Here is a 23,312-nt window from a genome sequence, read left to right as displayed (position 1 = left end):
GTCTGTGTTTTGGCCCATAGCTTGTGTTTTAGCCTTTAGCTCATGTTAAATTCTTTAGCCAATGTTTTAGCCTGTAGCCTGTGTGTTTTAACTTCAGAATCTTTTTTAGCCTTTAGCTTAGTTATAACTTTCTGCTGGTGCTTTAGCCTTTAGCTTTTGTTTAAGTTGTAATCTTGTGTTTTAGCCTTTAGCTTGTGATTTTGCTTGTGTTTTAGCTCTTGTAGCCTTTAGCTCGTGTTTTAGCCTTGAGCTCATGTTTGAGCTCATGTTTTAGCTCGTGTTTTAGCTCATGTTTTAGCTCGTGTTTTAGCCTATAGCTTGTGTCTAAGCCTTTGGCTTGTCTTTTAGCTTGTGTTTTAGCCCTTTTAGCCTTTAGCTAGTGCTCTATCTCTCTCCTGTTTCTCTTTCTTCTGCTCTTCTGTCCTTTTTCTGTCTGACAGTTAGGCTCCAGTGTCCACCATCACTACAAAATTAATCACAGAAATTGTTGTCAACAGAGACAAACACAGATCTTTCTTCTCTCTGATAAACTTCATCAGCCGGCGTGGTGTTGTCATGGTGACGTGCCAACAGGAATAGGAATAACCTGTAATGTTGGAGCTGATAATCTCGTGTTAAAGTGTGGATTAGGATCAGGCAGATATCTAACAGAGAGACTTTTTTAGGATCACTCAGAAACTCCTCATAGGGACTCATGGGAAAAAATATTTTTTACAATAAAAATAATAAGTGATCAAATAAAATGTATCAATAAATCCAAAGAAATAAAATCTAAAAAGTTGCAGAAATTTTCAGTTTGATTCAGAAACAGGAAGTTAGAAAGAAGTCCTCCTCAGACGAAGCAACAGGTTGGTTTCAGCTGCAGAGACCGAGTCCCCCTGAGTCCCCCTTGTGTCCCCCCATGTGCCCCCCCTCACAGTGCCCCCCCTCCTGTTGTGTCTTGTGTCACTAAAAGTCAATTAGCGACGTCTAACGAGAACACAGAGCTGATTAATCCTGTTCTCTGCGCTCGCTGACAGGTGGCATTCACACCATCAGACCCCCATAGATCCCTCAGGGGGACAATGAGGACTAGGGGGTGTGTAGAGGGAGGGGGGGGGTGATAATACAGGACCCTAAATTCATGAGCTGATACGACCCCCCCCCTAAACACCCATCAGCCCCTCTGCTCTTTGTGTCTCTGCTGCTCTAAAAGTTATAAAAGACTCTTCAGGGTCGCTGCTGGGGGGGGGATTGAGCGTGTGTGTGTGTGTGTGTGTGTGTGTGTGTGTGTGTGTGTGTGTGTGTGTGTGGCATTCACGTTTCAAAGCCGTCTTAGAATTTATTTTGAAAGGTTTAGTTGTAACTTTAGCTTGAAGCTGGCAAAGTGTGTTTGTCATCAAGAATCCTCCTCCGCTGTTGCCAAAAGCTCTCCCTCTGCAGGGTTGGACACTCTCAGAGGTGAGGGTTGAGTTGGGCTAACCCTGACCCATCAGATCTTCAGAGGACACGCTTCAGTCCGTACCGTAACATCTCTAATAGAGTGTGGGAAGATTTGCTGGACCTGGTTTTTCTAAATCTGTGTTTGGACACGGCGCTGATGAAGAACGCCATTGTTCCTGGCTTAAAGTGGCCTTTTTTACAGTCCCCCAGCCCTCCCCAGGTAACCCTCCCTCTCCTCCTCGTCAGCTTTAAGTGTATCGGACGGCCTCGCCACGATCCAGACCCCGGCTCTCTGAGGATCCCCGGCTGGAGTCAGTCTTTGTTCCCGCTGAGATCCTGGGGTCATGAATAGCCAATAAAACGCCCATCACTCCTGAAGAAAAGGTGCCACAGAGGGGTGTGATGGCCTCCATACAGCTCGCCGTGGAAACCATCTGTCCGCTCGGCCCCTCCTCGCCGGCGTCCTGAAAGAGTCGATTGAGTGTGATGAAGAGCGGAGAAAGGATCTGATTTGTATTCTTTAGAAAGAGCCAGGGGTTTCACAGCACATCTGCCCTCGCCTCCTTTCACCCTCATTCACTCTCCTCTCAATTAGCACACTCAATTAAGCCCCCATAATCCTTTTAGGGACACACAAGAGCTGCTGGCCCGCCACACCCGCCGCCGAGTTGAGGAGAGCAGAGGAGGCCACGAGTGAGACTCCAGCAGCGTGAAGCGGCTCCTGCTCCGCCTCACGCCCTTTGTCCCTCAGACTCTCTGTCACAGGACCAGGACCAGGACCAGGAGCTGGGCTGATGGAGGCCCAGAGTCAGGAGGAGCTGGGGGGACGGACTGGATGCCAGCAGTGTCCACTTTAATCCTCGTTAGAGTCTGAGAAGTTTGATCTGAGTCCGACAGGAGCAGAAACAAAACATCAGACCTGGTGTGACGGCTTCAGATTCACACGGATCGATACGTTTCAGGGTTCACTTCCTGTTTCCAAACTCGAGAGAGCAACATGAGCAAACAGGCATGGAGGAGCAAGAGGAGAGCGCTGTCAACAGTCTTTACGAAGCCCCACGCACACTGAATCAGTCATTATCATCTCAGAGTACAGGAGTTGTTGTTCTACCTCTAAATTCAATGGTCTGTTAGTTTGTGGCGTTAGCTGGTGTTAGCATTCAGCTAACAAACAGCAGTAAAAAGATTACTCAGCCTCACAAAGCATGCAAGTTTGTGGTCTGCCTCTAACTCTAAAGGTCACATAGTTAAAGTCAGTTAGCCTACCTCTTAAAGGGACAGTAAGGAGTTTCTAAGTGATCTTAAAAAAGTCTCTCTTCTAGATATCTGCCTGATCCTAACCCACACTTTAAAATGAGATTGGTAGCACCAATAGAGGTTATTTCTTATTTAAAAGCATTAGCCAAAGGCTTAAACACAAGTTAAAGGCTTAAATACTAGCTAAAAGCCAAAACACTGCAGGCTAAAGGCTAATATAGCTAAAGCTAAAGATTAAAATGCAAGCTATAGACTGAAACTCGACCTAAAAGCTTAAACATGAGCTAAAGGCTGAAAAACACGACCTAAAGTCCAAAACACAAGCTAAAAGCTGAGACATGAGCTAAGGGCTAAAACATGAGTAAAAGGCTTTAACACAAGCTAAAGGCTACAATGCGAGTTAAAAGCTAAAATATGTGCTAAAAGCTGAAACACGAGCTAAAAGCTTAAACACAAGCTAAAGGCTAAAACACAAGCTTAAGGCTAAGACACGAGCTGAAGGTTAAAACACAGGCCAAGAGCTAAAACAAAAGCTAAAGGCTTAAAACACTAGCTACAGGCTAAAACACGAGCTAAAGGACAAAACACAAGTTGAGGGCTTAAACATGAGCTAAAGGCTTAATCAGTTGCTAAAGGAAAATACTTGAGCTAAAGGCTAAAACACGACCCAAAAGGCTATAACACTAGCGTAAAGCTCAAACAGTAGCTAACCGATAAATTACGAGCTAAAGGCTAAAAAAAAAAAAAAAAACGGCCTAAAGTGTAAAACACATGGTTAAGGCTAAAACGCAATAAAAGGCTTAAACACAAGCTTAGGTCTCAAACACAAGCTAAAGGTTAAAACACAACCCAATAGCTACAATGCTAGCTAAAAGCTAAAACACAAGCTAAAGGCTTAACCACAATTAAAGGCTAAAACACAAACTAAAAGGTTAAAACATTAATTAAAAGGCTAAAAAACTAGCCTACGACTTAAACACAAGCCTAATGTTATATTATGAGCTAGAGGCTAAAACATGAGCTAAAGGCTAAAACAGAGGTTAAGCTGTCCGAGATAGCGTTGATTTCAACCAGCGAACAGTAGACTGAGAGGGACGGACACAACACCAGAGAACTCTGGGAAACGGAGGCCTACATCTCGGTCTTTGACACATAAAACTTCCTGAGTTGTAGTTTTATCTCTGTCCGGCTAAACTGGAGAAATATTCGATAAAAACATGACGGAAACAAGTTTACAGGCTGTTTGTGTCGGGACGTGTGGAGGCAGGAGGAGAGAGAGTCAAAGAGGAGAAGAGGAGGCCTGTCTTTATAACGCCTTTAACCCAAAGTGTTAAAACAACAACAGAGGCCCGACACACAACCACACACACACACTCAGAGGAAGCTTGAAGTGAGTCTTGAGAACAGACTTTAACACGTGGTATTTAAGCTCTATAATAGTTTTTATGGATTGTTTCTTGCAGCCATAATTGTTCCTGACTCCATAGAGCGGAGAAACGCCGCTCAGCGCTGAGAGCGGGCTGGGAGCGAGCTGGGAGCTCAGCGTGTGAAACCAGGAGAGAAACCGTGACCGTGGGGTCAGAGACAGAGAGAGTTTCCCAGACGTCTTTTCTCAGTCCGTCACAACAAAACAGGGACATCTGCAATAATTTAAGGGTTTGTCGACCAAACTGGAGCTAAAAAGAGTTTAAGTTTGGTTTGTCTGCATGAAATGATGAAATAATCCAGCTGAGGTCGTCACGTCTAAGCTTGAATCTGTGAGGAGGCTGTTTGTCCCTCACTGCTCCGGTAAAATCAAGCTCATGAAGATCAGCTGCTTATGAAACTTAAAGAGGGGACACTGCTCTTTCTTTTTGTTTTAGTCTTTATTCTGTCCCTCTGGGGCCTCCGTAGAATCTTTATATGATTTGCAGCTCAAAATAATCTTTATTATTTTTCTCTCCCTGGTGTTAAAAAAACCCTTTTTCCAACTATCCAACATTTTAGCTGCTGTTTCTTTAAGGCTGCCTACGCCACAAACCCCCTCACTCTGATTGGCCAGCCCTCTAGAGGCCGTCAAAGGGGGAAGCTATGGGCAGACCTTAGTGTTTGAGGCCCACCTCTTCTTGTGACATGAACCAGTTAGGAGGTCCTTTTGTGATGACCTCATCTGTTCAGGAAGTTAGGAACTTAGTGCTTTGATCTGTTTACTACGGCAGAGGATAGGGGACAAAATAAAGAAAGAGAAAAAAGTAAGTTAACAAGATTATTCTCCGAAATTTAAAAGGACAATGTTATAAATAAAAGACTCTATGCACTTAAATTAATGATTTTTTTTTCTCACAACTTCACATTTCTTCTTATAAATTTAGGATTTTATTCTCTCAAATTTGCTACTTTATTTTGCAAATTTATGACTTAAATTTTTTAAATTTGTTACTTTTTTTCTCATATATGGGTGTCTTTTTCTTTTGAATTAACAGCTTTTATTCTCATTATTTTTTTTTTCTTTTAGATGTATTATTTTGTTTCATAAATTTAGGACTTTTTCTCTTAAATTTGTGACTTTGTTTGTTTTTAAATTTAAAACTTTTTTTTAATTGAACAACTTTAATCTTGTATATTCACCACAAATTTCTCAAATTTGTGAATATTTTCTCTTAAATTTTTTTGTAAAGTAGATTAAAGACTAAGTTCTCAAAAAATTTGGATCTTTTTTCTTTGGAATTTTTAAACATTTTTGTAATTTTACAGCTGAAATTTAGTTAATTTGTGCCTTTTTTTATAGATTTTCAAAAGTTTTTCTCATACATCTCACACGACTTTATTCTATTAAATGAAAAACTTAATTCCTGTTGATTAATGACAATTTTCTTAAGTTTGTGGCTTTTTATAAATATTTTTATTCATTAACAACTTTATTTTTGTTACTTTAAGACTTTTTCTTGAAAATTGGTGAATTTATCCTTATGACTTTTTTATTTTTTCTCATAAGTTTTTAACATTATTCTTTTATTTTAATGATTGTAGTAATTTAAGTTTATTTTTCTAATTTCCTTTTTTTTCTTCTTCATTTTTTTAAAATTTATTTTTAAAAAGTGGCCCTAACCCGTCATCATAGTTTACAGATTCAGGGATTTGTTCAGCGTATGAACATCCAGAGGTTTGACGATCTGCACACGTTCAGTCTGAGCGTCCAGCATTAGGACAGTAGATTAATATTTTAATATGGGAAAGCAGAAAACACTCTTTACATAAAAAGCCAAAGGACACAGTGAACATGTTTCCTGGACTTCCAAAGATCTTCGCTGTAACAGGAGTGTTCACTCTGAGGGTGTGGCGTTACTCTTTCGAGTTATTAAATCTTCTTTTTTTGGCAGCACAGAGAGGAGAAAGACGTCACTGCTCGTTTGGAGTCCTGGGAAAGCCCCTCGTCTCTGCAGCCGTCATATATTTGTGTTTCACTCGCAGCAGGAGAGACTGAGCTCTGAGTGAACATCTGCAGCTGACGGAGGCTCCACTTCACTGAGACACAGTCAGAACAACACAGAGAAACCTAATCCGACTGAGGCATGTGTCTGTGTCCTTCGCACAGTGACAGAATAAAAACCTTCCTCGTGTCTCATCCTCCAGGTTCAGCTTTAAACCTGTTGACTGAAACAAAGAGAACAAAGAGAAAGCGCCGTGGTCTCCTGTGTTTTATTTTTCTGATCTTTATTTATGACACCAACGTCAGCCCGTAGCGTTCAGAGCTCCACTCTCAGCCGGCTGACAGCAGCTGCATTTAGAAAAGGTCAGAGATCCTCAGGAGGCGTCCCGTCAAAAGACTGGAAGACAACTCGCCCTGACCTGCTCAGACCAGAGTTACCCAGAGGGATTCTGGGATATCAGGGAGTTATTCCAGCGTCAGACGGCTGCAGAGTGAACGAAGCGCTCGCCGTCGTCTTTCTTCTCAGACTGTCAGTCACACGACGTCCCAGCAACCTGTTGATATGTGTCAACAATCCGTGTCCAGTAAAACAGGAAATCAGTCTGAGCTGGACGGAAAACCCCCCACAGCAACCAACCAACCGGTTAGCTTAGGAGCTAGCTACAGTTAGCATGACCACCAACCTGTCAGTGCTTCCTGTGAAGACCTGTCTGTGCCTGATGCTTCTGATGAAAGACTCTGTCAGTATGAGCTGTGTTCGTAACCTGGAACCTGACGTTCCAGAAGCCTCCTCCGCTGTTGCCACACTAATGTTAGCCAACTCAAAGAATTCAAAAGCTGTTTCCTTCCTCAGGGGCCCTGTCCTTCAGGTAGAAACTGATTATGTCATAGTAGAGCCACCGTGGTCATCAGAGCTGCTGCTAACCTTCTGTTAGCATGCTGTTAGCGTGCTGCTCTGAGGAATCTACCCAACAGAGAGCTCTGAGGGTTCAGGTGTCACTCAGAGACGGCAGATGGCACCACTCGATCTCAATGAAAAGGACGCCACACTCCCAGCGGGCGCCGATGAAAAGCAGCAGATGAGCTGTGTATTGATCTCTGAAGGTTAAAGGTGATTCCGTCAATTATTAATACGCTGTTCAGCACGTCGAGCTGTAACCTGACCGTCTGCTTAGTTTGTTTAACACTGCAGAAAGTGAGAATCCAAATCATCTAAAGACTGTTCCAGACCAAGACCTCCTGTAGACCTAAACCTCCTGGTCCTCTTCTGTAGACTTCACTTCAAGGAACATCCTAAAAGAAGTTTTCTTCTCCTCCTGAGGGCCTCCTACAAACAAAGATATCAGAAAAACCTTGATGTCACCTGCCTTCGCTGTAGAAACAAACTCTGCATTATGGAACTGTCTTTTTGAGAAACATCAGGCACCATAGAGCTCTATCTCAAAGAAACATGAGACACTATGGACATCAGGCAAAATGGAACTGTCTCTTTAAGAAACATCAGACACAAGGGAACTGTCTCTTTAAGAAACATCAGGGACTTTGGAACTGTCTCTTAAAGAAACTTTAGGGCACTAAAGAACTGTCTCTTTAAAAAAAACATCATAGCACTATGGAACTGTCTCTTTGAGAAACATCAGGCACCATGGAATTGTCTCTTTAAGAAACTTCAGGGACTATGGAACTGTCTCTTTAAGAAACTTCAGGGACTATGGAACTGTCTCTTTAAGAAACATCAGGCACTTTGGAACTGTCTATTTAAGAAACATCAGGGACTATGGGATTGTCTCTTTAAGAAACACCAGGGCACTATAGAACTGCCTTTTAAGAAACATCAGGGCAATGTGGAACTGTCACTTTAAGAAACATCCGAGCACTGTGGAACTGTCACTTTAAGAAACATCAGGGCACTATAGAACTGTCTCTTTAAGAAATATTAAGGAACCATGTACATGTCTCTTTAAGAAACACCAGGCACTATGTAACTGTCTCTTTGAGAAACATCAGGCACTTTGGAACTGTCTCTTTAAGAAACATTAAAGCACTAAAGAACTGTCTCTTTAAGAAACATCAGAGGCTATGGAACTATCTCTTTAAGAAACATTGGACGCTATGGAACTATCTCTTTAAGAAACATTGGACGCTATGGAACTATCTCTTTAAGAAACATTGGACGCTATGGAACTTTCTCTTTGAGAAACATCATGCACCATGGAACTATGGAACTGTCTCTTTGAGAAACACCAGGGCACTATAGAACTGTCTCTTTAAGAAACATTAAAGCACTAAAGAACTGTCTCTTTAAGAAACATCAGAGGCTATGGAACTATCTCTTTAAGAAACATTGGACACTATGGAACTATCTCTTTAAGAAACATTGGACGCTATGGAACTTTCTCTTTGAGAAACATCATGCACCATGGAACTATGGAACTGTCTCTTTGAGAAACACCAGGGCACTATAGAACTGTCTCTTTAAGAAACATTAAAGCACTAAAGAACTGTCTCTTTAAGAAACATCAGAGGCTATGGAACTATCGCTTTAAGAAACATTAAAGCACTATGGAATTTTCTCTTTGAGAAACATCATGCACCATGGAACTATGGAACTGTCTCTTTGAGAAACACCAGGGCACTATAGAACTGCCTCTTTACGAAATATTAAGGAACCATGTAAATGTCTTTTTAAGAAACATCAGGCACTATGTAACTGTCTCTTAAGAAACATCAGACGCTATGGAACTGTCTCTTTAAGAAACATTAAAGCACTATGGAACTGTCTCTTAAGAAACATCAGACGCTATGGAACTGTCTCTTCAAGAAACATCAGGCACTTTGGAACTGTCTCTTTAAGAAACATTAAAGCACTATGGAACTGTCTCTTCAAGAAACATCAGATGCTATGGAACTATCTCTTTAAGAAACATTGGACGCTATGGAACTATCTCTTTAAGAAACATCAGGCACTATGGGACTGACTTTTTAAGAAACATCAGACACTATGGAACTGTCTCTTCAAGAAACATCAGGCACTATGGAACTGTCTCTTTAAGAAACATCAGGCACTATGGGACTGACTTTTTAAGAAACATCAGACACTATGGAACTGTCACTTTAAGAAACATCAGGCACTATGGAACTGTCTCTTTAAGAAACATCAGGCACAATGGAACTGACTTTTTAAGAAACAGTAGGCACTATGGAACTGTCTCTTTAAGAAACATCAGGCACTATGGAACTGTCTCTTTAAGAAACTTAAGGGCACTATTGAACTGTCTCTTTAAGAAACTTAAGGGCACTATTGAACTGTCTCTTTAAGAAACATTAGGCACTATGGAACTGTCCTTTTAAGAAATATTAAGGAACCATGTATCTTTCTCTTTAAGAAACATTAGCGAAATATGGAACTGTCTCTTTGAGAAACTTCAGGAACTATGGAACTGTGTCTTTAAGAAACATCAGACACTATTGGACCTGGTTTTCTTGAGTTGAACCTTTTCCTGTTTAGACTTTTCTAGTGTACCTGTTAATGCTGACGTGTAAATGTGTACACCTGTTCTCTCCAGATGACCAGCATCCTCAGGTGGAAGCCGTACTGTGGCGTGACGTTGAGTCTCGTGACGTACGGACTGTGAAGTGACTCTGAGGAACCAGAGCAGTCTCTCTGCTGAAGCCTGATGAATAATTTAAAGTCTCTTCAGACAATAACGTCTCTATTCTCCTCTCGGGGGACGGCAGGGCTCTGTCATTAATCTGTTTGCTGTTGTTGTGGAAAAACCACCTTCTGAAACATTGTGGTTTCACTCCCTCCTTCCCTCCAAATGTGAAGTGACAGGGTCATGAAGTGCTGACTGAGTTGCGTGACACTTGGTGGAGCTCTGAGCAGCTTCGAGTCCCCGCTGCATGATTGTTTCACAGAAATGGTAAAAAGCCAAAAACAAAAGTATTTTCAGGCTGTTTGTCTCTGAGCCTGGAGAGAAGCTGTTTGTCTTCACTGGATGAAGGACTCATCCTGGGTTTCCAGTCCTGGGTCCTGGGTCCTGGTCTCACAATACCACAAGTGATCTAAAGCCCTGTTTCCACCAAGTGGTCCGGTTTGGATCAGAAAAGCCTGATCCTGTTTGTGTTTCCACTGATAACTGTGCCCTTCTTGGTAGGCGGCGTGTAAGCTGGATGCTGTTAGCCTCGTCAGCTACGTTAGCATGACGACACATTGTACCCTGGTAATAAAACCAACGAAGAAGAAAAACAAAACTGCTGTTTTTCTTCTTCATTGGTTTCATTAGCAGGGTGCACTGTGTTGCGCTGCCATGGTGACATGCTATCACCTAGCTGACAAGGCTATTAGCATCTGGCTTACACACCACCTACCAAGAAGGACACGGACTGCTTGGTGGACCAACAATTCCTGTGCTTCGTCAAGTAAAGTCACTGTTGGAGTCTGCTGGCTTTGAAGGAAGATGCTAATTGCTAGCTAAGCTTTAGCATCAACCATCAACCTATTTCAAAGCTTTAGATCCCCAACGTTAAAATTTCCCGAGCACAGAAATTCAGGAGAGTCTGAAACTAACTTTCACGCCGTTTGACTGCAAGGCCGTTTGACCATTTTCAGGCTGTGGGATGAAAGTGTGAACGTAAAGATGCAGAGTGTGATTTACGTTACGCTAATGAAACCATGAAACTCAGTCTCAGATCAGCTCTTAATGACTCTCAGTTGATCCGTCAGTCTGTGTGTTTTTCTTTCCTAACATGCTGCAGAAACCAGAGTCCTCTGTGTGGGTCCGATCCTTCTGGTCTGTGCAGATCCAGAGAGGAAGCTTTCAGAAAACCTGCCAAACAGGGTTTTTATGAAGCGGGTGAATCACAGAGTGTTTGTCCAAAGAACGGGAAACGGTGCCCACGACATATTTTGGTTTGTAATGTGACGGATTGTAATGTGTCTTCTCTTCTCTCTGAGCGCTGTGAGCGCAGAGGTCCAGACCGTTTTGGCTCTTTGGCCTCGGTGGAGCCGGCCGTCAGGAAGCAGCTGTGTGTGTGTGTGTGTGTGTGTGTGTGTGTGTGTGTGTGTGTGTGTGTGTGTGTGTGTGTTCTCATGTTTTCGGGGTGTTGGCTGAGAGCTCAGTCTGACTTCAGATCTGCTGTTTCTCTGACACTAACCTAACGACTTACAGTAACGTGATGCTAAACGAGATGCTAATTGTGGCGTGTGTGTGTGTGTACAGACAGTTTCCTGTCCTGGCTGTCTGTCACACACTTCAGGTGTGTGTCGGTGTGTGTTGGTGTGCACAGATTTCCAACATCTGGCTGTGATTAGCAGAACTCGCTGCAGATGATGCTGCTCACGCCGAGTCCCTGTGGGCAGCGGGAAAGTCTGGGGTTTTCTGGAGAGAGGACTTCTTCCAGGATCAGGACTGACAGGGGGGGGCAGAGGGGTCTGATGGTCTGAGAGGTTAGACGTAGTTTTATGATCAGAGCGTCAGGAGCTACTGTCTCTGACGGTGTCACAGCAGAGAAATGAAGACTGATTTCAAGGACCATGAGGGGTCCATCAGGTCCTTCCTTCAGAGTCCAACAGAGCCAAGATTCTCCCGTCAGGTCCACAGAGACCAGGGGATCAGACGTCACAGTAACAGCCAGACAGGAAACCAGTATGAACGACATACTGACAACAAGGCAGTAGAAATAGATCAAAGAAATAGAATAAACCCAAAGCAATAGAATCTGATCAAAGAATTCTAACGAGATCAGATGTGATAGAATGACAATCTAAAGAATGACAACCGAGCAATAGAATGACAACTAAGCACTTGAATCTAATCTAATCAAAGCAATAGAATAACAATCAAGAAATAAAATTACAAATAAGCCATGGAATCAAATGAAGGCAATAGAATGACAACCAAGCAGTAAACCAATGAAGAAAAAAAATAGATTGAGCTCAAGGCAATAAATGAACTAGTAAAATAGAATGCAAAGAGAGACTCAGAGTGAGATCAAAGAAATCACATGACAACCAAGCAATGGAATGACAAGCAGTAGAATCTAATCTAAGCAATAGAATGAAAACAAAAAAAGTAGAACAACAACAAAATAATAGAAAGCAATAAAAACGCTGAATGAGTTCAAAGCAGTAAAATGAGATTAAAGGAATAGAATGAGATCAGAGCAATAGAATGAGATAAAAAAAAATAGAATGTGAACAAAGGTATGGAATAAGATCAAAGGAGTAGAATGAGATCAAAGAAATAGAATTAGATCAGATCAATAGAACGAAATCAAAGGAATGGATTGAGATCAAAGGAACAGAATAAGATCAAAAGAATAGAAAGAGATCAAGGCAGTAGAATAAGATCAAATCAATAGAACGAGATCAAAGGAGTAGAATGAGATAAAGGAATAGAACAAGATCAAAAGAGTAGAATGAGATCAAATCAATAGAATGAGATCAGATCAATAAAAGGAGATCAAAGGAATAGATTGAGATCAAAGGAATGAATTGAGATCAAAGGAATAGATTGAGTTCAAAGGAATAGATTGAGATCAAAGGAATGAACAGCGGTGTTTGTATCAGTGTTGAGGCGATTAAAAGCAGTAAAATCTTCAAAGCTCAGCCTGTCACACTGATTGGACTCTGTAACTGACTGGATGAACGTGGAGCTGTACTGGAGGAAACTGGGAACTGGAGCCGGAGCCATGAACTGAGGAAACATGAACTGAAGGAATAAATCAGCTGAATGGGAGGAGGACTTTCTTAGACCGGACCAGTTTTCCTCCTGAAACTCTGAGCGTGTCAGGTTATTCCCGTGTTAGTGTGTCCGCGGCCCTCTGTTCCCACGCGCTCATCCATCATGTGATTCCTGACAGCTCCACGCCACACAGAGAGGGCCTGTTTCTGCAGCCACAGTGCATTCTGGGAAGGATACGCATCCTTAGGAAGGACAGAGGGATGATTCTACCCAGTTATTAAGTTAACATTTTTAACTTTGCACCGTCGGGAAGGTGTGTGTGTGTGTGTGTGTGTGTGTGCGTGTGTGTGTGTGTGTGTGTGTGTGTGTGTGTGTGAGGAACCTCACAGACTGTTTTAGGTCAGCTTCAGGAAGAGAAATGAACACCTGACTGTCAACTGATGAACTCCTGTCTGAGGTGGTGAAGCGGTGTGTCTGTGGGGTTATCAGAGGTCACAGAGGACCAGACCTGATCCTGAATCCAGACTCACACAGAGAGGAGAATCCACCACGGGTTTCACTTGGAAAAGGATCAAAACCTACAGAATTCTTCTACTATGATTGGTCGTATGCCTTGTTGGGGGCGGGACCTGAGCCTCAGTCCTGGGTTAGGACATGACAGACTGGGACTCCGCGAGGCCTCCTGCTGCGCGCTGACACAGATACTGACTTCCTCCTCTTCCTCCTTTCTTCACGCTGAGAAAATTCCTGATGTGGCCGCATCAAATGGCGAGGGTCAGCACCAGCTGATGTGAAGGTGGAGGTGAGGCCGTGCAGAGTCCAGGATGCTGCCTCAGTTTATCAGCTGCTGTCCCATCGCTGACCGCGCTGAGGGCTGCTGTGTTTGCTGAGCTGCTTCATTTCACAAAGCAAAGAACAGCTTCATCTAATTACAGCTCCCTCAAACAGAGCCGGGACGGAGAGGCATGTGTCAGTAAACACAGAGCGCACAGGACACGCTGCTGCTGCTGCTGCTGCTGCTGCTCTGATTGATCAACTCTCAGTGTTTCAGTCCTATACAACTTCCTGTGTTTGTCCATCACCTGCCTAAAAATTCTTTTCTAGATATCTGCTTCATCCTAATCCACACTTTAACATCAGATTATAAACTCCAACATAGGTTATTCCTAAATGCTACTTCTCAGCTGCAGCACGTCTAAGTCTCCATGACAACACCACGCTGACTGATGAAGTTTAGTAAAGAGAAGAGAGATCTGTGTTTTTGTCTCTGCTGAAAACAATTTCTGTGATTAATTTTGTAGTGATGGTGGACACTGGAGCCAAACTGTCAGACAGAAAAAGGAAAGAAGAGCAGAAGAAAGAGAAACAGGAGAGAGATAGAGCACGAGCTAAAGGCTAACACATGAGCTAAAGGCTAAAACACAAATCAAAGGCTAAACACTGAGCTTAAGGCTAAAACACTAGCTAAAGGTTTAAAAAAGAGCCAAAAGCAAGAACACAAGCTAAAACAAGAGCTAAATGCTAAAACATGTGCTAAAGGCTAAAACACAGGCTAATGGGTAAAACATTAGTTTAAGGCTAAAGGCTAAAAATACAGGCTCAAGGGTAAAACACAAACCAAAGGCTAAATAATGAGCTTAAAGCTAAAACACCAACTGAGGCTAAAACACTAGCTAAAGATTTAAACACAGGCTAAAGGCTAAAACATGAACTAAAGGGTAAAATACAGGCTAAAGGCTTAAGCAGAAGCTTAAAGCTAGAACACTGGCTTAAGGCATGAACAGGAGCCAAGAGCAAGAACACAAGCTAAAACATGAGCTAAAGGCTAAAACACAAGCTAAAGGGGAAAATAGAGGCTAAAATGTGAGCTAAAAGCTAAAACATATGCTAAAGGGTAAAACACAAATTAATGGCTAAACCGCCAACTAAAGCTGAAACACTAGCTAAAGGCTAAAAATACAGTCCTAATGCTTAAACAGAAGCAAAAAGCTAAAACACAAGCTAAGGGCAAAAACACAGCTTTGGAGCTTAAACAAGAGCCAAAGGTTAAAAAAAACAAGCTAGAGGCTGGAATCATAGGGACATAAAAAAACAGACTGGAGGTAAAACACAAGCTAAAAGCTAAACCAACAGTGAAGGCTAAAACACGGGATATAGTCTAAAACACAAGCTTAAGGCTAACACATGGGTTAAAGGCTAAAACACTGGCTTAAGGCTGCAAATCAAAGGGACCTAAAAAAGAAAAAAAAAAAAAAAAAAAAAAGCTAAGGGCTAGAAGCTATAACACAAGCTAAAGGCTAAAAAGTGAGTTGAAGGCTCGAACATAAGCTTATGGCTAAAAACACAAGTTAGAGGCCAAAACATTAGCCATAGGCTAAAACAAGAGCCAAAGGCTGAAGGCTGAACCACGTACCAAAAGCTTGTGTTTAGCCTTTAGCTTTTTAGCCTGGACACCTCTGAAAAACCAGAAGAGATGCCAGGTTGCAGTTTTTTTTAATGACAACATAATTAAGCTAATTTTCTGAAATTCTGCCCTAAACATTACAAATTTAAACACAACCTCTGTTTGATGAATCCAGAATGTAAATGTGTTTATTTCTGCTGTTTAACATGGAGCTCTATGAGGACTGACTCACTGCTGGAGACAGACTCTAGTGGACACTCAGGGAACTGCAGCATGAATTTAGTGATACCTCTGAAAAGCTAACTCAACGGTGATGCAGACGACACTGTTTTATACGTCAGTGATGCTTCGACGGGCTCTGCTTTTTCCTGCCTTCAGTCCGTCCCCCCGCTCCCATAATGCTTTGTTCCCCAGCTTAACAAAGACATCCTTACCGTCGCTCATATTTCACAGTTAACATTTCTAATCTTCACAGTTTGGGATATTGGTCCAGACCAGGAGCTACTAGACCTCAGACCTGGTCCAGATCAGGTCCCTGTGATTCCAGGAGGTCAGTCTGATAACCACAGCAGCAGAGGGGCGGTTGGGGGCGGGGCCGATGGGGGTGAAGGGAGCCCAATAATCTATTCATGGTCCTCCTCCGGGGAAAAGAGCCCAGCTGCTCTAATTTGAGAATAAAGAGGAGGCCACCTTTGTTCTGTCGCTCAGGCTCTATTTCATGAACATCACCTCCTCCTCCTCCACCTCCTCCCATCAGCCCCTCCTCCTCACGACGCCTCTTTCATTCCTCCACATTAAACACATATTTTTATCCAATCTGCCGGTCCTTTTTTTTTTAAAATCATTTTTCAAAATGCAGAAAATGCAGATTTCATGTTGCTGTTTTTAGTCTGATCTTGTGTTAATTTAAAAATGTGATCTCTTTTTTTTTATTTTTTTTTATTTGATAATCTATCATCTCTGATGTTCCACCTGAGAATATTTTATGGCTGCTGTTGTTGTTTTCAGTAAACTCTTTGATGCCAAACGTCTCAGTTTGTGCCGTTTGTCTAAATGAATTTTTTCTCAGAGACGAATCAACGTCACAGCGAAAATGCAATTTTTGGTTGTCACAAGGATTCACGGGACTGGGGGTGAAGGGCTCAGATTTATAATTTGGGTCTAATCAGCTGTAATGTACGGTAGCCCCGAGACACAACTGCAAACGTGGTCTGACACCAAAAATATTTTGCAAAATCTGATTTTTCTTGAAGCCAAAAATATTTTACATAAAGCAGAAATAACTTTAAAAAAACACAAAATCTTTTCAGAAGCTACCAATTAAGTCATAAAATGCAAAAATATTTTTAAAAGTGTGAAAAAAAATTCATAAAAACCTGTTTTTCTAAAAAAAAAAAAAAAGGATTCTTTTTTTTTCAATTTTCTATAAACAAGTCAGAATCCCCCCCCCTTTTTTTTAATAAAAGCAAAAATATATATATATATATACCCCCCTCAAAATTGTAAATTTTATTAAAAATTTTAAAGCAATAACAAACCAATATTAAAAATGATTAGAAAATAATAAAAAATATTAAAAAATATATATTTTTTTATCTTTTTTATTAACCTTCAAATAACTTTACCTATTTTTTAAAAAGTTTTTTTTTTTTTCCTTTTTTTTTTTATTTCTTGGAACATATCTGTGTCTTGAAAATAATTTTGTGTTTTGTAAAAAAATATATATTTACAAAAAGTTTGTGCATTTGACCTTAAGGGCCACCGTAGTCAGCTCATACCTTAAACCTGTGACAGGAGTCAGGATGATAAGAATCCTCCGGTTGAGAATTGATACGAGCCCTTCTTTGCTCCAACTGTCAGCTTGTGTCAGCATTTCAGCATTACTTTTAAATGCCACCATACTCCATTTGTAAAAACTTGATTTTATCTACATGCACAGAGGAGCGGCTGGGCTCATGCAGCCTCATGTTTTTTGGCTAATTTAAGTTTGTAAAGGTTTGAATTAAAATTCTAGTGGAGCAGACTTTGTGTGCATGATACAGTGAGACAAAAAAACAAGGAAAAGATGCAGACAGAAGGAGCCAGAGTCCTTCAAATCCTGTGAGGTAAAATCAGTGTTTTTCTCAATGGGGTTTGGTGTGTAGGAACATCTCAATAAAAAGAAATGTTTGAGTTGAATGTCGTATGTTTCTGAGGAAAAGTCTGGAATAAGTGCAGAATTTGAATAATAATTAAAGCAGGAGCTCTTCTCTTTCTTCTCCTCCTCTTTCAATAATTATCATCCGGACGTTAAACTCCTCTCATGTCGGTTTTAGCTCCTCTGTGTGAACGCACTTCCGCACCTCCACGCGAACTGACTGTAAACAAACCGCTGCACATCAGCATGCATGAGTGGGCGTGGCTTCGCGAGTACGCCCCGCCCCACGCTGTTTAGATATCCCCCAGCAGCCTCCTCTCCTGACGGATCAAACTGCTGCTCATGCTCCAGCTGCAGACACACGGAGTGGACACACACACACTCATACACACACACACACACACTCACGGGACAATAGCAGACAAAGGCAGCTCGGATCTTTCCTCCTCTGGACTCTTCCTGGAGAACATCCACAGCTGTGTTTTTGCAGAGAGAGGTCTGAACCAGGTCGTGGAGGGTTACACCGAGGATCACTGACCCCACAGAGCCGAAGGCAGCAGCCCGCCGCCGGCATGACCCCCGCACGGAGCTCCGCCCTCAGCCTGCTGCTGCTGCTCTGCGCCCGCATCCAGGTACACCAGACTCCTGCTGAGTTTTCTCTGATTCAAGCTTTACTCCACAAAAACCTGCTAGATTTACATCAAAAGACACAGAAACTTCCAGAAATTTTTTCTCAATGCATCGGCCTGATTTATTTAGTGTGACTCAAAGAGCTGTTTCTGCAGGGAAAGTTTGAAAAAGTGACTTTAAACGTGACATGAAGCCTTGATAAGTTACTGTTATTGATAATCTGATAAAATGTGTCTCTAAAAATAACCTGAAAGCTGAGTTAAGGTCTAATTATGTCACAATCCTCTCCTGTAAATGACTTTACACGCCTGATTTATCACTCTGAGGAAGCTTTAAGGATAAATGGAGTGTGAATATCCTCTGAATGCTTTTTTAATAATGGGGCCTAACTCATAAATCAAGATTTGACACAGTTTGATCTATAAACTCCACTTTGAAGAGGCTCCAGGAACGAACTGTTTCCCCATCTTTTAAAAAAAGCTCCTGTTGTTCAGAATAACTCCTGTGTCTCTCACTTCAATGGGTTTTATGTTCGCTGATCAGGCTCCTGAAGGAAACACCGCAGTCGTTAAATCAGGAACACATCGGCTGTGTCTGAACCCTGACACCAAACGCATTCAGGAGCTCCACACGTGGTTTCCTCTGGTCCCTGTGGTCCAACACGTCCACCTTTATATAACTCACTTCATGTGGTTTTATTCCTACAGGAGAGCACCTGTGTTAGCAACATGACAGCCTGAGCCCATAGACCTGGTCCAGGCCCAGGAGTGCACACAGAAGGGGGGTCATGAGGTCACCCCCCTCCAAGAGGCCCAATGAGAAACGCGCCTTAAGGGACTTTCAAAAGCAAAAACAAGCACTAATGTGTCCTTTAGGTAGCCAAACATGTTCTAAGTGCTCTTTTTTGAAGCCAAAATGTGCCCCAAAGTGCCCTTGTGGGAGCTAAACATGTGCCTTATGTGGCTCTCTGGAAGCGTAAGGTGTGCTAGTGTAACCAAAAGACACTTTTGATTGCTAAACATGGTCCTAAGAGCCATTTTTGAAGCCAAAATGTGCCCCAAAGTGCCCTTTTGGAAGTTAAATGTGTGCTAAAGTGCCCTTTCAGAAGCTAAACATTTGCTAAAGTGCCCTTTGGGAGCTTAACGTATTTGTATGTGCCCTTTTTGGAACTTAAATGTGTGCTAAAGTGACCAAAGGACCCTTTTGATTGCTAAACATGTTCCTGACAGCTCTTTTTGAAGTCAAAATGTGCCCCAAAGTGCCTTGCGGGAGCAATGCTTGCGGCAACATGTGCTAATGTGGCTCTCTGGAAGCACAAGGTGTGCTGGTGTAACCAAAAGACCCTTTTGGGAGCTAAACATGGTCCTAGGAGCCATTTTTGAAGCCAAAATGTGCCCCAAAGTGCCCTTTTCGAAGTTAAATGTGTGCTAAAGTGCCCTTTTGGAAGCCAAACATTTGCTAAAGTGCCCTTTTGGAAGCTAAGCATGTTCGTTTGTGGCTCTCTGGAAGCGTAAGGTGTGCTAGTGTGACCAAAAGACCCATTGGGTAGCTAAACATGTTCCTAAGAGCTATTTTTGAAGCCAAAATGTGCCCCAAAGTGCCCTTTTGGAAGTGTAATGTGTGCTTAAGTGCAATTCAGCAGCTAAACATTTGCTAAAGTGCCCTTTGGGAGCTTAACATATTTGTATGTGCCCTTTTAGAAACTTAAATGTGTGCTAGAGTGACCAAAGGACCCTTTTGATTGCTAAACATGTTCCTGACAGCTCTTTTTGAAGTCAAAATGTGCCCCAAAGTGCCTTGCGGGAGCTAAACATGTGCTAATGTGGCTCTCTGGAAGCGTAAGGTGTGCTGGTGTAACCAAAAGACCCTTTTGGTAGCTAAACATGGTCCTAAGAGCTATTTTAAAAGCCAAAATGTGCCCCAAAGTGCCCTTTTCGGAGCTAAACGTGTTCGTATGTGGCTCTCTGGAAGCTAAATGTGCGCTCGAGTGACCAAAAGACCCTTTTGATTGCTAAACATGTTCATAAGTGCTCTTTTTGAAGCCAAAATGTGCCCCAACGTGCCCTTTTGGCAGCTAAACCTGTGCTAATGTGGCTCTCTGAAAGCTAAATGTGTGCCAGAGTGACCTTTCGGAACTAGATTAATGCCAAAGTGCAATTTAGAAGCAAAATGCGTGCTAAAGTGCCATTTTGCAGCTAAAATGTGCCCTAAAGTGACTCTTTTGTGAGCTTAACATGCGCTAAAGTGCTCTTCTGAAAGCGGAAATGTGCCCCAAAGTGCCCTTGTCGGAGCTAAACGTGTGCTAATGTGGCTCTCTGGAAGCATAAGGTGTGCTAGTGTGACTGAAAGACCCTTTTGGTAGCTAGACATGTTCCTAAGAGCTATTTTTGAAGCCAAAATGTGCCCCAACGTGCCCTTTTGGAAGCTAAACATTTGCTAAAGTGCCCTTATGGGAGCTAAACATGTTCGTTTGTGGCTCTCTGGAAGCTAAATGTGTGCTCGAGTAACCAAAAGACCCTTTTGGTTGCTAAACATGTTCCTAAGTGCTCTTTTTGCAGCTAAAATGTGCCCCCAAAGTGACTTATGAAAGCGGAAATGTGCCCCCAAAGTGAGTTTTTGGGTGCTAAAGTTGTGCCAAACAGGTGCTGAGTCCATTTTCTGAAGCCAACTTGCGCTAAAGAGTCTTTTAGGGAGCCCAAATGTGCACTGGATTGCCTTTTTGGAAGCAAAAATGTGAGCTAACTGCCCAAATATGATTCAGGCCCTCTTGGGTGGCGTTGTAACACACTGCAGGTGCCTTTGCTTTTACCTTTTGGCCCCTTGCCCATAAAAAATCTTTGCACGCCCCTGCCATGGTCTGATCCATCTCTAACTTGAGGCTTTAAACCTCCTCCTAAAGTAGAGACAGCATCTGCATCCTGGACCTGGATCCTGGGTTCATTCAGGCCTATCATTCAGGAGGCTGGAGAACCTGATCCAGAAGGCTCCGACCTGCCAGGGCTGGGCCGCAGACATGGGTCCAGGTCGATGTGGACCGGTTGGTGCTGACTCTTCTCTGATCCCTCTGCAGGTATCTTCAGCCTCAGGACACTTCGAGCTCCAGGTTTCTTCCATGCACAACCTGAAGGGCCAGCTGCAGAGCGGCGCCTGCTGCGACGGAGCCCGGGACCTGGCGGCGGATCGGTGCACGGAGGACGAATGCGACACCTACTTCCGGGTGTGTCTGAAGGAGTACCAGCTGAAGGTGTCCTCGGGCGGGCCCTGCAGCTTCGGCACAGCGTCCACGCCCGTGCTCGGAGGGAATACTTTCACTGTGCACAACGGGAAGAGCGACGCCGCCGGGATGGCGCTGCCTTTCAGCTTTGCGTGGCCGGTAGGTTCAGAAGTTTGTCTTTGATTCCTGCTGTGGCTTCAGTCACAATGGTCGCCATACGAGTGGAACCGTTTTAGCTGGAGGGTCATAAATCTGAGCATGAGGAGCTCTCAGACGGCCTCGCCAAGTGGTTCTTCCTCCTCCTCCTCCTCCTCAGTGGTTGTCACAGTTAACCTCTCAGCTCAGGATGAAGCTGCTCTGTTGTGCTGAGCCGTCATGGTGGACGGAGAGGACAACGTCCTGTTGTTGCTTTTTGTCTCATCAGACCTTCGTCCTTCTCTGAGTTTCCAGAACTCACCTCTCTCAGATTTTTTTTTCTTTTCTTTCATCGTTAGATTATTAGAGCTGAAAAAAGGCCAGGGGCTCATGGGACCGTCCTGGGGGTGAAGGGCCCAGATTTGGGGTTTTAACAGATGTATGGTACCGCTGAGATAAAGACAGTTGTGGAAGTGGAAGCAGCATGTGCCAGATTGCGTACGGTGGCCCTGAAGTGCAAACATGTACTGAAACTCCCAAAATATCTGTCAGATCTAATTTATTTTCCTGAAGCCAGATATTTAAAAGAAAAAGCAGAAATAATGAATTAAATGCAAACATTTTTCAAAGCTATCTATCATGTCAACAAATGAATAAATATTTTAAACATTTAAAATCCCTTTCCTGAAAAGCCTTTTTTTTCAAAAGTATTTGGGAAAATATTTTACATTTACCATTAATGTTTAGTGAAACCCATTTTTTTTAAAGCAAAAATATTTTATGAAAACAAAAATGATTTTTTAAAACTACAAGCATTGAAATGATGAAATGTTATTCACCAAAATAAAAAATATAAAGAAATATAAAAATAAAAAATATAATTTTATTTTTATATTTTTCTGAGTTAGTTCATGCTCCAGAAAATGATTTTTAGAAAATGCTTTTTTTTCCAAAATATTTTTAAGTTTGCAATAAATGTGTAGTGAAACCCATTTTTCGGAAAGCAAATATATCTCTTAAAAAGCAAAAAATAAACGTAAAAATAATAAATAAATAAATAGATAAGAAAAGTTTTAAATCATTTACCAAAAAAATCAATAATAACAAATTAACTTTTATAAATATATTTAAAAATATTTTTGTGATAGTTTTATATCTTTTCATGAAATGTTTTTGAGTTTTATGAATTTTTTTTTAATCATGCTTTAAAGTTTTTTTTGTTACCTTTTTTAATTTTTTAATTTTGCAAGATGTCATTTCTGCGTTTTATGGAACATTTTTGTGTTTTGCTAAATAATTTTGTGTTTGTCAAACCTTTTTTTTGTATATTCTATCTTAATTCATGAAAATATTTGTGTGTTTGACCTTCAGGGCCACCGTAGTTGGCCAAAACCTAAACCCTGTGACATAAGTTAGGACAATAGGAACTGAATAAAAAGTCAGGAACTAGGTTTGAAGAACCTCTATCTGAACTGGATCTGGGTTTTACAGTTTGACCTGTTTCCCACACAGTCAGCAGGGGGAGCTCTGAATATTTTGGTTTCAGTTTGTGGACACTGTCTTCAGCTTTTTTCTACAGCGTCTCTGAGCTGAACTTCAGATTCCTCTGTCATAGAGCTGTGATCCTGATCAGCTGTTAGCCTGTGTCCTGGTGCTGCCCTCTGTGTTTGAGCCCGCCTGGTTCCTCCCTGATCCAGCTGGGCGGTGACTCAGCTCGGCCTGTTAGCTCGGTTCTGCTCTTAGGCGCTGATGTGGCGTTTGGGTAAACGGATCTGGTGTGAGATGTTTGTTTGGGATCATTTTAGTCCTTAAAGCTGTCAGCAGCTCTGTTAGCTTCAGGCTAACATGCTAACTGCTAATCTGTGAGCTGTGTGGTCCGTCTGTGGTTTGCTGCTGGGCTGAGTGATGGGGACAGAGCTGGTCTGTCTGCTGTGAGTATGTGAGGATGAAATGAGACCACCCAGTTTCTTTTTCTTTCAAATTTTATAGCAAAAACAAACGATACAGAGCCCAAGACA

The 23,312-nt window shown here is 42.2% G+C and overlaps 1 protein-coding gene across 2 annotated transcripts in view; it reads left to right on the top strand.

Annotated features, from left to right (window-relative positions):
* The first annotated feature begins 17,652 nt into the window (after positions 1-17,652).
* LOC141784094 (protein jagged-1a-like) overlaps positions 17,653-23,312 on the top strand; it is a 21,466-nt gene continuing 15,806 nt past the window's right edge. For both annotated transcript variants that reach the window (XM_074661810.1, XM_074661800.1), the window contains exons 1-2: positions 17,653-17,947; positions 21,016-21,318. In XM_074661810.1, the coding sequence (XP_074517911.1) occupies positions 17,888-17,947; positions 21,016-21,318 (363 nt within the window). In that variant the 5' untranslated portion in view covers positions 17,653-17,887. The remainder of the gene's footprint in view (positions 17,948-21,015; positions 21,319-23,312) is intronic.

This window comes from Halichoeres trimaculatus, unplaced genomic scaffold, assembly GCF_033239565.1.
Source record: "Halichoeres trimaculatus isolate MK-OKI-2021-1 unplaced genomic scaffold, fHalTri1.1 fHalTri1_scaffold_2, whole genome shotgun sequence".
NCBI lineage: Eukaryota > Metazoa > Chordata > Actinopteri > Labriformes > Labridae > Halichoeres > Halichoeres trimaculatus.
This window is presented reverse-complemented; position numbering and strand designations above follow the sequence as displayed.